The sequence below is a fragment of the Phycodurus eques genome, chromosome 8 (assembly GCF_024500275.1).
Source record: "Phycodurus eques isolate BA_2022a chromosome 8, UOR_Pequ_1.1, whole genome shotgun sequence".
Classification (NCBI taxonomy): domain Eukaryota; kingdom Metazoa; phylum Chordata; class Actinopteri; order Syngnathiformes; family Syngnathidae; genus Phycodurus; species Phycodurus eques.
Window position 1 is genome coordinate 23,901,059 of NC_084532.1, and position 16,142 is coordinate 23,917,200.

General features: G+C 42.8%; 1 protein-coding gene across 1 annotated transcript; it reads right to left on the minus strand.

Annotated features, from left to right (window-relative positions):
* Positions 1-1,085: 1,085 nt before the first annotated feature.
* On the minus strand, positions 1,086-15,644 carry hdgfl2 (HDGF like 2). The gene is made up of 16 exons (XM_061683955.1): positions 15,392-15,644; positions 14,875-14,951; positions 13,536-13,677; positions 12,637-12,816; positions 12,394-12,513; positions 12,219-12,302; positions 11,231-11,417; positions 11,055-11,139; positions 10,518-10,803; positions 9,267-9,385; positions 9,114-9,181; positions 8,895-8,965; positions 7,056-7,157; positions 6,701-6,854; positions 6,522-6,627; positions 1,086-2,742 (listed from the first exon to the last, which is right to left on the minus strand). The coding sequence occupies exons 1-16, from the start codon at positions 15,461-15,463 to the stop codon at positions 2,646-2,648; spliced, it is 1,950 nt and encodes a 649-aa protein (XP_061539939.1). The 5' UTR covers positions 15,464-15,644; the 3' UTR covers positions 1,086-2,645.
* Between the last annotated feature and the right edge of the window lie 498 nt (positions 15,645-16,142).

Below are 16,142 nucleotides of genomic sequence, written 5' to 3' on the forward strand. Positions count from 1 at the left end.
ATCTTATTTAGAATATATTAAGATTAGAATTATAGTTATAAATAATATACTTTTGGAAATGTACGTTTATTGTATTATTATTTTAGTTTAATTAACAATTCATGCAAATTAGTTTGTTTTTCAAAAACGATTCACCAGTTTAGTAAACGAATGAACTTTAAATATGTTTATAAATATTTGTAAATTTCATCTAGCTTGTTTTAACAATAAAAACACTTTTCATTTTATTATTTATAATTCATTTTCTGGTATTCAAATCAACCAATTTGCCAATTATTTAAAAAAAATTAAAAATTTACATTTGTTTATTCGATTTGTATTTTGAAGCAGTTAATTTTAATAACAATTCATGCATTGTTATAATTAAATTATACGTATTTATCTAATTTAATAAAATATTCTGTTTCATTATTGCTTTTTATTTTTTTTATTTATAATCAATTTAATTAGAATAAAACGTTCAATGTATATGCTCCAATTTATATGTACCAATACCAATAGTGAGATATACACATTATACATAATTTTATTTGTTATAATCATTTTAACAAGAATTAACCAATTATTTTAACTGTATTTGTCAAATTGTTAATTTTACTATTATATATAATTTTCCTTATTTTATGAATTATAATTAATATTTTTCAATGCTAAGTAATTTCACTATTACTTATTTTATTCATCATATAATGTACTTTTTGAATAATTTAAAATTAAAATGACTACCAATTAGAACATGTTAAATAAACGTTATTTGACTAATATTACTTATATGTGTAATTATATAAACTACTAGTCAAAAGTTGGACACTTTTTAACTAGTTGTGTATAATTTTGGTTTTGTGCTCAGTGGGCTGAAATAAAGAACTGAGCGTAAGCAGGTCAAAGGTGGTGCCTGGGCCACCCCGATCTATAACTTCATATTTATGTAATCTTTTTTAAAAAATAAATAAATAAAAATCACAACAGAATGTCTTTGCATCCCCGTCGTTAACACAGAGGAATGACCATGCATGATGCAAATTCACACAAATGATGACAGAGCAAAGAGCAAAACCATGCAGAGGCTTTTTATTAAAGTCTCAACTAAGGAGGAGATCCAATGCTTACATATACCATCTGCCATTTTTACTGTTTATTGTTGAATGATTTAATTTCAGTAGGCAGCTACATGAGATCTCCACACTTTTTGGCGGGCAATTATGACATCATCACGCAGGTTATCAGAAGCAGACATTACAGCGAGACAATGCGTGTGTGTGTAATGCCACAGAATTCTTTTTAGCATATATGTGAAAACAAAGCTAGAAGTCAGTGGACCTGTTCACTAATTTATTTGCCTTACACATTTAAAAAAAAAAAAAAAAAAAAAACTTAAGACAAGTTCACCACTCTCAAAATGTCAAATACAAACAGGTGCTCGTTGTGATGTTTTGTAGCATTTATATATATATATATTATTAAAAAAAAAAAAAAAAAAAGGAAGGAAGCCGACAGACATCCGGGCATCAAAGTGAAAAATTCATCAAGATTCAAAATTCATAAAGCATATCTTCGGCAGCCCATTCTGAGTTCACAAGTGCATGTATTAATCCTATATGCGTACAGTATGACAGAGGTAAAAAAAGAACAATAACAAAACAGGACCAAGTCATATAAGAGAAGACATTTCTGCAACTTAAAGGGGAAGTGAACACAATTATTTTTTTGAAAGAATACCACTAATCAAAACACGGAATTCGTTTTGATATTGCGTTCATGGAATAAGAATTAAACAGAATAATTCATCAATTTCCAGGTATCTCAGGGCGTAGCCATTTTAGGCAATATCATCCTTTGCTAGTGACCAAAAACTAATATCACAACTACACCCGCGATGGTTACATACCTCATTTGACCAAACCTGGAAAATAGATTTGCAGACTCCCTGTGTATAATTCCGGGTTTGGTCACATGAGGGGGTAGGTGTGCGGTCAATTTCCTTGCGATGGTTGCATACGTTAAGTGACGGAAGCATACAAAGGGAGTCTGCGAACCAGTTGTTAGCAGATTCCCTGTGTATGCTGGAGTTTGCTCACATAATAGTTTGAAAACATTGTAGCAAGTTCAGGGTCAAACTATCATGTCAGCTACTCGCAGCATACACACAGAATCTGCGAACCTGTTTTATCGGTTTGGTCACGTGACGTATGCAATGTTCGAGGGGGTAATTGTGACGCTAATTTCGGTCGCCAGCAGAGGGTGACATTGCCTAAAATGGCAACACCCTGAGGTTCCTGGAGATTGATGAAATATTATATTTAATTCTTATTCCACGAATGCAATATTAACCAGAATACCATGTTTTGATTTGTGGTGGCACATATGTATTACTGCCCAAAACAATTGTGGGATTATTTCCCCTTTAAAGATATGGCGTGTGCAGCACAATCTATCACAATAGTAATATTTATTTTCTGCACTGACAAAACCTGGGAAAAAAAAAAAAAGTATCTATTGACAGTGTGAATAGTTGAAAATGTCCAGATTATGGACACTAACGTATAGCAGGCGGTGGTGATTGTGTTGCAGTGTTGTTGGCTCCTGGCTGTCCTCCATCTTTAGCACTTGGTCCACTGCAGTGGTTGTTAAGGGGGGTATTTTGCTTAACTTTCAGCAGGGGATGCCTCCATCTCTGCAGAAATATTGTTGTTGTTTGCTTGGGTGTATTCATCGGTCTGCTCTGGGCTGTCTGGGCTCCGCCTGTGCAGAAAGTATAATAAAATTATATCTTTTTTTTTTTTTTTACACTATGCTTCCCTTTTATTTCAGCTATTAAATGGCCAACATTTTCCCTCCAAATTTAATGACTTATCTCCCATAATTTCAAGACTTCATGACTGTAACTTTATGACTATTTTTTCAATGTTACTCTAGCTCTTTGTATCAACTGACATAAATTGCTTTACGTTAGGGGATTTTTCAAGAACAAAGTAGTTATCTTGCAAAAATAAAGTAATATTTTTCCAAGAAAAAAATGTAGTAATCGTATAACTAATAAAGTGGTATTTCACCTCGAGAAAGTAGTAACTCAACGACTTTAATCCTACCCATACCCCCCCCCCCCCCCCAAAAAAATACTCGTACGAGAATTAAGTAGTATTTTTCCAAGAAAACAGTTGTAATCCTACAAGCTTAGCCATATTGTTTTTGAGAAAATAGTATGAAACCCCAATGATGACAAACAATTCAGGAAGACGTTTTCCGTTGCCCGGACGCGGGTCAGCGGGGCCCCCCTCTGGAACCAGGTCTGGAGGTGGGGCTCGAAGGCGAGCGCCTGGTGGCCGGGCCTGCACCAGCCCGAAAGGGTAACGTGGGTCCCCCTTCCCAAGGGCTCACCACCTGCGGGAGGGGCCTTAGGGGTCGGGTCCAGTGTGGGCTGGGCGAGGGCTGAAGGCAAAGACCTTGGCAATCCGATCCCCGGCTACAGAAGCTGGCTCTAGGGACGTGGAATGTCACCTCTCTGGCAGGGAAGGAGCCCGAGCTAGTGTGTGAGGTCAAGAAGTTCCGACTAGATATAGTCGGGCTCGCCTCCACACAGATCTTGGGGTCTGGTACCAGTCCTCTCGAGAGGGGTTGGACTCTCTTCCACTCTGCAGTTGCCCACGGTGAGAGGCGCCGAGCAGGTGTGGGTATACTTATTGCCGCCCGAGTCGGTGGCCTTTACGTTGGGGTTCACCCCGGTGGACGAGCGGGTAGCTTCCCTCCGCCTTTGGGTGGGGGGACGGCGGGTCCTGACTGTTCATTGTGCCTACGCACCAAACAGCAGTTTAGAGTACCCACCCTTTTTGGAGTCCTTGGAAGGGGGGCTGGAGAGCGCTCCCACTGGGGACTCCATCGTTCTGCTGGGGGACTCCAATGCTTACGTGGGCAATGACAGTGAGACCTGGAAGGGCGTGATTGGGAGGAAGGCTCCCCGATCAGAACCCGAGCGGTGTTCTGTTATTGGACTTCTGTGCTCATCACGGATTGTCCCTAATGAACACTATGTTCAAGCATAAGGGTGTCCACACATGCACTTGGCACCAGGACACCCTAGGTCGCAGTTCGATGATCGACTTTGTGGTCGTGTCATCGGACTTGCAGCCGCATGTCTTGGACACTCGGGTGAAGAGAGAGGCGGAGCTGTCAACCGATCACCACCTGGTGGTGAGTTGGCTCCGATGGTGGGGGAAGATTGCCGGTCCGACGTGGCAGGCACAAACGTATTGTGAGGGTCTGCTGGGAACGTCTGGCAGAATCCCCTGTCAGAAGGACTTTCAACTCCCACCTCCGGCAGAACTTCACCCACGTCTCGGGGCCGGCGGGGGACATTGAGACCGAGTGGACCATGTTCCGCGCCACTATTGCCGAGACGGCCGACCGGAGCTGTGGCCGTAAGGTAGTCCGTGCCTGTCGTGGCGGAAATCCTCGAACCCGTTGGTGGACACCAAAGGTGAGGGATGCCGTCAAGCTGAAGAAGGAGTCCTATTGGGTCTTTTTGGCCTGTGGGACTCCTGAGGCAGCTGATGGGTACCGGATGGCCAAGCGGAATGCAGCTTTGGTGGTCGCTGAGGCAAAAACTCGGGCATGGGAGGAGTTCGGTGAGGCCATGGAGAAAGACTTCCAGACGGCTTCGAGGAAATTCTGGTCCACCATCCGGCGTCTGAGGAGGAGAAAGCAGTGCACCACCAACACTGTGTATAATGGGGATGGGGCGCTGCTGACCTCGACTCGGGACGTTGTGAGTCGGTGGGGAGAATACTTTTAAGACCTCCTCAACTCCACCGAAACGCCTTCCCATGAGGAAGCAGATTCTGGGTTCTCTGAGGCGGGCTCTCCTATCTTTGGGGTTGGGGTCACCGAGGTGGTCAAAAAGCTCCTTGGTGGCAAGGCCCCGGGGGTGGATGACATTCGCCCGGCTCTGGATGATGTGGGGCTGCCCTAGTTGACACGCCTCTGCAACATCACGTGGACATCGGGGACAGTGCCTCTGGATTGGCAGACTGGGGTGGTAGCCCCCCTTTTTAAGAAGGGGGACCGGAGGGTGTGTTCCAACTACAGGGGGATCACACTCCTCAGCCTCCGTGGTAAGGTCTATTCAGGGGTGCTGGAGAGGAGGGTCCGGCGGGAAGTCAAATCTCAGATTCAGGAGTGTGTGTGTTTTGTGGACTTGGAGATTGTGCTCGACCGAACCCCCTGATACGGGCTGTGCGGTCCCTGTACGATCGGTGTCAGAGCTTGGTCCGCATTGCCGGCAGTAAGTCGGACTCGTTTCTGGTGAGGGTTGGACTCCGCCAAGGCTGCCCTTTGTCCCCGATTCTGTTCATAACTTTTATGGACAGAATTTCACGGTGCAGCCGAGGCATAGAGGGGGTCCAGTGTGGTGGCCTCAGAATTGCTTTATTGCTTTTTGCAGATGATGTGGTTCTGTTCGCTTCATCAAGCCGTGATCTCCAATTCTCACTGGAGCGGTTTGCAGCAGAGTGTGAAGTGGCAAGGGACGAGAATCAGTACCTCCAAATCTGAGACCATGGTCCTCAGTCGGAAAAGGATGGCGTGCCCCCTCCGGGTCGGGGATGAGATCATGCCCCAAGTGGAGGAGTTCAAGTATCTTGGGGTCTTGTTCACGAGTGAGGGAAGAATGGAACGGGAGATTGACTGGCGGATCGGTGCAGCGTCTGCAGTGATGCGGACTTTGTATCTGTCTGTTGTGGTAAAGAAGGAGCTAAGCCGAAAGGCGAAGCTCTCTATTTACCGGTCGATCTACGTTCCTACCCTGACCTATGGTCACAAGCTGTGGGTCGTGACCGAAAGAACAAGATCCCGGATACAAGCGGCCGAAATAAGTTTCCTCCGCAGGGTGTCCGGGCTGTCCCTTAGAGATAGGGTAAGAAGCTCGGTCATCCGGGAGGAGCTCAGAGTAGAGCCGCTGTTCCTTCACATCGAGAGGAGCCGGATGAGGTGGCTGGGGCATCTGATTTGGATGCCTTCCGGACGCCTCCCCGGTGAGGTGTTCTGGGCACGTCCCACCGGGAGGAGACCCCGGGGACGACCCAGGACACGCTGGAGAGACTACGTCCTTCGGCTGGCCTGGGAACGCCTCGGGATCCCCCCTGGAAGAGCTGGATGAAGTGGCTGGGGAGAGGGAAGTCTGGGCGTCCCTGCTAAAGCTACTGCCCCCGCGACCCGACCTCAGATAAGCGGTAGAAAATGGATGGATGGATGGATAAAGACATTTTTACAGAAAAATTATTGGGAATCTTACAAGGGTAAAGTTGTATTTTTTCAAGAAAAAAAACGAATAATATTACAGTAGTAAGGGCGTATGTTTTCAGTATAAATATATATGTATTTTTGCCCTTTTCTACTCGAGCATTTACGAAAATTATTGGCTCCTGCTGCCTGGTACGTTGTCATCTGAGTGTATAAGAGAATTTACCCTGACGGAAATGTATCACTGAGAGATAAATGAAAAGAACAAACAAGCACATCCCATTCACCTGATTGGACTTGAATTGGTGTGGTCGTTGCTGTCAGCTTTGGCTGTTTTTTCCTCTCCATCTTCACCTTTTTTCTCTTGCGATTCTCCGTTCACAGCAGTAGAGTCTGGCGAGACACACAAAGCTTTATGATCAGATATACTCCTTTATGCTGTGAATTGAATGTGCTGGTTTTTAACCTATGTCTTGTGTCTCCTTCTCATTGTTCTCTCCTTCCTTGTCCGTTTTCAGTTTAGCTGCCGTTTCTGCTTTGCCAACAAAGCGAAGTTTTAACTTGTTGTACACTTCACTGGCCTTCTCCATGACTGCGGAACTGGCTTTATACCGCCGAATCTGCATGGTGGCATACAGACATTGCTGTTGTACCACACTGAGAGCAACACATGGGGTTCATACGCCTATTCCGAAGCACTTTTGAGGAAAGATTATCCTTGCAAGTTATTAATGATAACTGCCACCTTGCACGGCAGTTTATTGAAGGATCCTGGAGCTGAATTTCTTTTGTAAGGGTCACTGTCGGAGGAGGAGATGCACCTTTTTAAGCGTGGCGATGACGTCTGCGTTCTTGTGGAGGATCTGGCTGGTAACGGGCACAGCTTCCAGCTCTTCCAGGGCTTGTAGACACCGCTCGATGTCCTGCATGATATACGGAGCATGACACTTTCATACATGTGACATATCATCACTGACAGGCCAAAACCTCCAATATGGTCAACTTCTTATTTTTTGACACAAATCTATACTATTGGTCAGTCCCTATGTGCTTCAGTTATTTTTACAAATTATTGACCAATCTAAAGTGCTGCCAATGGCTTTCCCTTGTTGACAATGTAATATGTAAGTCACAATGGGTGATATGGCCCTAATATAATTGTTTTTTTTTTTCTTTTTCACAAAAATCAGATTTACGATCTAAATAGATTATTTCCCCTTCTCTCATAGAAAATGCTTATGACAATCTCATTATTCAAAAAAGGTTTTGCTTTTGGGTATTTGCTTTGTTTCCTGGTACCAAACAAAAGTTGTTTTTTTTCCCAATCATTAACTCGCATCAGCTTTCAAAGAAATAAAAATTGTTTTTCTTTACAGATAATGTCAAAAAAGTTATGTAAACACATCCCTCCATCCATCCATTTTCTTTACCGCTTATCCTCACTAGGGTCACGGGCTGCTGGAGCCTATCCCAGCTATCTTCGGGCGGGATGCGGGGTACACCCCGAACCGGTCGCCAGCCAATCGCAGGGCACATATAAACAAACAACCACTCGCACTCACATTCACACCTACGGGCAATTTAGAGTCTTCAAACAACCTTATGTAAACACAGTCCTAAATAAATGTGCATTTAAGGCTCAGCGTACACCAAGCGACACGGCCCAACGGTTGTACAGTGTGCGGGCTTCTACAACTAGTTTCATGAGTTGCCAACTAGTTATGTTGCGATTTAAAATTTGAATTGAAGGTGAACAGCGTCACAATGCCGCAGATGTAACAGCCAATGAAAAATGCCATGTCATATCACATGAGCTTTTACAACAAATTAAGTTTCCAGGTAAGAAGCAAGATCCAGCCAGCTGCCACAACGACCTACTAATGTGTTTTCCAATAACACTTAATTACATTTGCAATTTCATATGAACCTGTGGCTAAAAAGTGATTATTTTCAAAAGTCCCTAAAATATGCATACTCTCCCTTCTTCTCACCTGCTTCCTCTCTTTGTATTAATATAATATAACAGGGCAGTCTGCTTCTTCATTGACAATCACACCATTTTGTTTTTGGTTGAATAAATAATAATAACAGTATAGCATTGTGGAGCCTCAAAACGTTTACCCAATAAGAACACAAGGGGTCGCAGTTTCTAGCTTGCAGCGAGTTGGCTAGTTGTGCGAGGGTCAATTGCCGGTGAGCGAATAGCCGGCTATAATTAGTTTGAGATTGTCGAGTTCAGCTGCATTCTGCCACGGACCTTAAATGTGCTGTAAATGGGCACCATGTCTTTGGCAATGTTCAGCACAACTGACAACGTGACTTGTCTTCTGCCGGGCTCCATTGTTGTTATACGGAAAACAATGAAAAGTATTCCGCTCATGTTGTCTGTTTCTTTAGCAGGAATGGAAGTTGCTTGTTGCTTTTTTTGGGAAAAAGACCCTAGATGAGTGGGAGAAATCGATATAGTCTATATGACACTGACTGCTTTTTTTTGTAAATTAGCTCCATACTGCTTGCAGCCATGTTATGAGTGCAAGCAGTGCACGCTAGCGGGGGGGGCAAGCTTTGAACTACGGGAGTAAAATAAAATAAAAATGGCCCAGCAAATAATAATAATTTGTATTTCTTCTGAATGGAAATTTGTTAAAGGGGTCACTTACGGGGTTGTCCACTTTGAGGGCAAACTTGATGTCTGTGTGGAGTTTCTGAAGTTTTTCCTCTGGTGACAGTTCTGACATTGGATCCACAGAACAACAATGAGCATTTATATTCATTTCCATTTTCACAATTCTTCAGCTCAGCTGAAGTTTCTTGAAAACTTCCCCAACCATGTTATGCCCCATTGCAACTTAACATGAGAGTGATGAGACATTACTAACCTTTTTTCTTTTCTACTTTCTTCTGCGGAGGCCTCTCTGATTTGTGTTTGGGTTTTTCTGGCTTGCACCTAAAAGGAGAGAAAACAATAATTTTTATACATGGAATATTATGACCAAGGTGCATGTGACTTGTGATACCAAATGTGGCCTCACCTGGCTCTGGACTTCTCCTCGGACCGTCTGGCTTTCTTCTCTTTGAGCTCGTTCTCCTTTCTTTCCTTTGCCTTCTTTCGTCGGGCTTTGTTTTGGTTGTCTGACTTCTTGGCTGATTTCTTCACATTTTGACAGAAACAAAACAGCTTTAACACGATTTTTATGTATGATTGTTAAGGATGACTGTTTCTATTGTGCAAGTTCTGAAAAATAACTGGCCAAAGGAGCATTGTCAATAATTAAATGATTGTACATTGTGCATGCATATGCCCATTGGATACAGTGTATGCTGTGGACTTTTTTTAACTGCCAGCTACAACTAATTGTTGTTTACTTCTGTTGTTAACAGAGGAAGGAACTACTGCATTACAGAAATTGCATGACATCTCTGTTGCCTGTGTATAGGCGCATGGCCAATCGTATCAGTACAATTAACCTGTGTATCTATCCATCATTATTTAAGTACACAGTACGGTGGTACCTTGAGATAAAAGTTTTTCAAGGTGTGAGCCGTCTTTCGTCTGATTTTTTTTTTGCTTTGTATTGCAAGCAAAAATTGGGCAGAGCAGTTTGGCAGGTAGTAGTCTTCAAAAATTAGGCTTCTTCAAGCTGTTTATTGCCACCCCCAGTTGAAGTTGACAGTCAAACTAAACATAAAACTGTTTAGCTTAATGCTAACAAACAATGCAAAACGCCATAGACCGTCTACCAAACAGCAAGTGTCGTAGTGTTAGACAATGGATACTTGAACAAAACGGGAAAAAAAATGAAGCAACACGTAGACAGATCATTTAACAATACACACAGGCATGTATTCTTTATCCTCTGCAAAGAACAATTAATATTCCTGCTGCTTACTGAGGAGCTGAGACTGTCTCCTTCAATTACATCTGTATGTTTTAAATTGCCCCCAGGTGGCCAAGACACACAAAACAGAAGGAGCACAGCACAATATCCACTGAAGAAAAAAAAGAAAAAGAAAAAGTGGCTAAAACTATTTCTTTACATTCTGTTTATTATGACTATTCTTTTTAGGATGATAGATGATTTCAGATGTGTCTTAAGTTAAACACGTGGTCACAGAAATATTAAACTTGGAACTCAAGGCATCACTGTATATATTTTGTGTGGCACTTTTGTTTGGTGGTGTGCTGTGAGATTTTTACAATGTAAAATATGTTCCTTGGCTCAATGAAGGTGGGGAAACACTGCCCTTGTGGGAGTGCGGCCCAAGAATCAGGCTCTTGTTACCTCAGCTGGTGATGGAGAGTCGGAGTCAGATGGCGCCGGGATCGGGGGTGGCGGGGGTTTCTTGGACCTCTTCAGCGGGTGATCGTCGACGCCTTCATCCGAGCTGCTGCTGTCACTGTCCTTTTTTACCTCTTTCTCTCTTCTCCGCTTCTCATCCTCCTCCTTTTCGCGCTCACGTAGCCGCCGAAGCTCCTCGGCCTCCTCCTTTTTCCGTCGCTCCTCTAGCTCCCTCCGCCGCTCCTCATCTCGTTTCTTCCACTCGCTGATGCGGTCCGGCTCACTGTCGCTGTCGGGACACAGGGACTAACGCTGCTTAGACAGCTGAAGCGTATACAGACACTATTCTACTCAGTACGAACATTGAAGTTACGAACTTTCGGACATATGAACAGACTGCCGTGTTACAGGGTTTTTGCTGCATATAAAATATGGAAGGCGCAAAAATTATGGAAAATTCAAGATACTAACAAGTTTCTGGAACATAACGTGTTCATAGATAGGGTTACGTCTGTGCATGTATTTGGGAAGCAGTCTGACCTGTCACTGTCTGATGACGATGATGCTGCTGGTTTTGGAGGCGGAGCTTTAGGTTTCCGTGCACGAGGCTTTGGCGCGGCTTTCTCTGTTGACGGGAACATAGGAAATTAGTATTATATCAAAAAAATAATTAAAAATTTTGAAAAAAGCAACGTGACTAAATCTTTCAAACTTGCCTGCAGCTTTTTTGCGTGCCGGTGGAGCCTTCCGTGGAGGCGGGTCAGATTCCGAGTCAGACTTGGAGCCGGACTGAGACTCTGAACCGGACACAGCCGGTCGGGGCTTTTCATCCTCCGACTCGCTGTCTGACGCCTTCTTCTCGGAACCGGATTCTGAGTCTGAATCAGAGTTGGATGAATCTTTCTGCAAAGGGCCCAAAGAGAGGTAGTTAAATAAGGACGTGGATTTTTAGTTAGTGATTTATTTTTTTAACCATTCTAGATAGAACTTCATATTAACCTCCCTGTTCGTTGACTTTTGGCCAAGTCTATTTGAGAGTTTCCACAGTTTTGGAAAGTTTTTCCAAGACATTGGAAACACTTGAGTTGACAAAAAGGCATTTAAGCCTCAAATTGAAGCTGGAAATCATATTCTTATAATTGCACTTACCTGTTTGTGAATGAAAAATGATTGATTGTGTCATTTAAGTGGTAAGCATGTGTGCCTCACAGTTCAGAGGTTCGGGGTTCAAATCTGGGCCCTTCCTGTGTGGCGCTCGCATGTTCTCCCCATGCTTGTGTGGGTTTTTCCCAGAACATGCTTCATTGAAGACTAGATTGTCCATAGGTATGAATGTGAATGTCAATGGTTGTTTGTACGCATGTGCCCTGCAATTGGCTAGCAACCAGTCCACGGTGTACCCCGCCTCTCGCCCAGAGTGGGCTGGGATAGGCTCCAGCTCACCTGCAACCCTTGTGAGGACAAGCGATATAGAAAATAGATGGATGGATGGATGGATAAATACTTAAAACTTAAAATAACCAAAGTAATATAATTGTATTCTTTTATTTGATTTGTTTCATCTTTGTGTTAAGAAATGCTAATGAAATGCTGTGTTTCTGTATTTTATATGCATGAGTACTCAAACCACGCAAAACACTTTGTGAGTCCTCTCTGTGAAAAGTGCTTTCTTAAGTGATGAAAAAATAAAATTGGCTCATATACCTTTTTCTTCCCTCTGCCTGCTGCTGCTGCTGCTGCTGCTTTCTTTCCACCTCGCCCAGTTGCTTTCTTCTCTGGAGTAAAATCCTGTAAAACAAAAGAAACTTGAGATGATGCTATGTCATTGTTTTGTGTGTGTGTGTGTTTGTGTGGGGGGGGTCTGTTTATGTCTAATGACCTGGTCGCTGTTTTTGCCAGACTCCGACTCTGAAGGGGTGGCTTCTGACTCTGACGGAGATCCACTTTCCTCGTCTCTGTCGCTGGACGAGGGACGAGCCTTTTTGGGGGGAGGTGGACGCTAAGAGATAACAAGGACACAAGGGATGAGACTTAATTTCAAATACATTTTTATTTTTATGTATTTACAACAAGGAAAACATAGAACAGGCTGTTGGGCTTAAAAAGGAGCTTGCAGGTGTACCTTACTAGCTGGCGGCTTCCTCTTCACCCCTCTTCCCCTTCCTCGGTCTTCACTGGCGGAATCAGAGTCCACTTCGCTTGCCGACTCCGCCTTTCTGGGTACGGGAGCTTCATCTTCGTCCTCATCTTCGTCACTTCCTCCGCCGGCATTGTTGCCCTCGCTGTCGGACGAGCTGGCGGGCTGAAGACAAAAAGTCAGCAATGTGGTAAAAACCTCAAATGTAACTACAGTGAACCTCCAACTATTGCGCCATTTGCGAATTCGCCTATTTGCATTTGTCCTGTGCAACCTATCCTTAGCTATTTGCTGAAAAATACATGCATGGCGCTCGTATTTTTGTGTTCTTTCTGTAACGCCTTAAGATGTCACACGATGGAACCAAAGCACTGGATGATAGGAATATAGGAATTGGTGTCAAAGAAGCACGTTGATACTTCTGGAGTGTTCTAAGATCTTTCTCAGGGAGGAGCCAAGTGTAGCCTGCGTTGTTCCTGAAAGTTAGAAAGCGTTTGCCGCATATATATGTTTTCGCTCTGCTGAGTGGCTATCAAATAGCTCAAGTTAACAAACGACAAAGTATCATTATTGCTTAACAATTGCTATTTTTATGGGTTACAAAGGCAAAAAAACAAAAAAAACAACACTTCCAGTGAATTCTTTTTATATCAAAACATCTGTAAGCCATTTATTTTTATGGGTAATGTAAGATGAGATTGAAATCAAAAGAGATGGTGGTGTGTTAAAACTATTATGGGCAACGATAAGATTATATATTTATTTTTTTTACAAAAAGGGGCGGGGGGGGGGGGGTCAATTACTCTGGTTTTTATTGTTGTTATTCACAGCAGGGCCCTAGATTTGCAGTCCTCTCTTGACGGTGGTTGGTACGGGTGACTTACCACAGGTGGAGCACTGTAGGAGGCATGTGGATTGTTCTGGATCTCCCATAAGCCTTCATTGAAGCCTTTCCTTTTGTTGGGCTTTCCATAGCGATCGCTGTACTTTTCATAGGCAAAAAGGTCCTTGGCTGCCAGGAATGCACTGCACAGCGACAATGCAAAAAAACAAAAGAAAAGCAACGTTTTACTCAAAACTAATGGGAGACAGATGATTGCTTGTTTTTCATGGTGTAATCATTAACTGCATTTATGATAAAACAGTAATCCCTTACTATAGCGCAGGTTACCTATCTGATTTTTCTGATATACATAGATTTTTCCAACAGCTTATTTTATTATTAATATTAATTCCCTTAAGAGCTATAAAAAGCCCCAAATATATTTAACCCAGAAATGCTCACCTTATAGACACAAAGACAAATTACAATGATTTGGACATCGAACAAAGATGATAATAAATATTTGTTCCACTCGTATCAAAACGACACACCACAGCATCAATAGTTCTTGCATATACAGATCATGTGGTAAAACAGTAGTTTACTTTTGTTTTCTGAGTCCCAAAGAGGCAAATTTTAATTTTATTACATAGCCACGCTTCACAGACAGTAGGATGATAACAGATGTATTGAAAGACAAACGACAATCACAAAGGGCTGATCCCTGACGCAGTCCCACCTCCACCTTAAAATTCCTCTGTCACACCTACAGCACACCTCACCACTGTTCTGCTGCCCCAATACATGTCCTGTATTATACTAACATACTTCTCTGCCAATCCAGACTTCTGCATGCAGTACCACAGTTCCTCTCTTTTCTAAATCTACAAAGACACAATGTAGCGCATTCTGACCTTCGTCAACACCCTCAAGGCAAATAATGCATCTGTGGTACTCTTTAAAGGCATGAAACCATACTGTTGCTCACAAATACTTACTTCTGTCCTGAGTCTAGCCTGCACTACTCTTTCCCATAACATTGTGTGGCTCACCAAATGTATTCCTCTATAGTTCCCACAGCTCTGCACATCACCCTTGTTCTTAAAAATGGGCACCAGCACACTTTTCTTCGATTCCTCAGACATCTTCTCACCCGCTAGAACTCTATTGAACAACATGGTCAAAAACTCCACACCCACCTCTCCTAGATGCTTCCACACCTCCACAGGTATGTCATCAGGACCAACTTCCCCCTTACTAATCGTTGCCACTTCTTGGTCCACCACACTTGCCTCTTGTGCTCTTTCTTCTCTCTCATTTGGACGATATCGATATTTGATACACGAACACTAGCATCGGCACCAGTGTCTGCATTTTATGCACAACAGAAGTGTACTTACGTTTCGTGAGTCCCAAAGAAGAAAATTGGTATTTTATTCGGTGGAGGCTTCACTGCACCATCAGCCACGTCTTCAATCTAAAAAATAAACACGACAATATAATATTAAACATTGCAATATCGACACCGTATCACTGGCGAGATGCTCCGACAGTTAACTGCAGCCGATTTCAGTCATTCTGGCGTTGAGGTGGACTTAAGAGTTTGGGGCCGAAAAGTTACGTTATTTGTGCAAGATACGCCGCACGTCACTTGGGGGGGGAATAACGTTAGCTTCGCTCGTAATGTATGAAGATGAGGCCGATAACGTAGCATGCAAACCGGGCTTCTTACAGCTGTCGTGCATGCCCATAAAGAGGTCACCTGGAAAATGCAAAACTACATAATGGTGACATTATATGTGTGTCCAGTGTCGTCGGGTTGCAAGGATGCCTACGCCTCCCCGCCCCCCCCTACCTCCTCCTCCTCCTCCTCCTCCTCCCTCCTCCTCCTCCTGCTGCTGCTGCTAGCTTACTTACCCTGGCTGGCCAATGGGGGTAGCCCTTCATTTTGGCGAAGACCAGGTCTCCAGGCTGAAAGTTGTGCGGCATGGTCCCGCTCCCCTCGGCGGCCTGGTAACAAATGTAGGAATAAAAGCCGCTCGGCCTTCGGCGTGTCACTCCCGGTTCGCGGTGGCCAGGTGGACACAAAAAGCTGAAAAACGACGGCGTTGGCTAAGGGAAGCTAATGGTGTACGAAGCTAAGCGTTACCGCGAGAACATACAAGCAAGAGATAACTGCAACGACTTCCGCTCAGAGCTTTTTGACACGCCTTCAGAATAAAATACTTCCTGTTAGAGGTAAATGCACTATTTTTACTTTAAAAAAAAAAAAATATATATATATATATATATATATATATATATATATATATATATATATATATATATATATATATATATATATATATATATATATATATATATATATATATATATATATATATATATATTAAGGAACAAGTCGTATAGTTTTGAGAGAGGGGAAGCCATATTCTTTCTAGAATGACGAAATGTTTTTCAATAAAAAAATTTTTATATTTCCCAAAAAGTTTTTTGTAGAGGTGCAATAATTAATCGATTATCAAATGAATCAGTTATGATTTTTGATAATCGATTAATCTTTTAGAGAACATACTTAACTTAAAATTGTCAAAATCCTCGGAATTTCAGCCTCTCAACAGTAAATATTAATCATTATATTTATTCTAATGATAAAGCAGTAAATATT

Coding starts and splice junctions, on each gene's coding strand:
- hdgfl2 (XM_061683955.1), bottom strand. CDS start 15,463: ATGCCGCACAACTTTCAGCCTGGAGACCTGGTCTTCGCCAAAATGAAG. Junction 14,952..15,391: donor ACCCCCATTGGCCAGCCAGG/GTAAGTAAGCTA, acceptor TTTATTTTTTAG/ATTGAAGACGTGGCTGATGG. Junction 6,628..6,700: donor GAAGGAGACACAAGACATAG/GTTAAAAACCAG, acceptor GTGTCTCGCCAG/ACTCTACTGCTGTGAACGGA.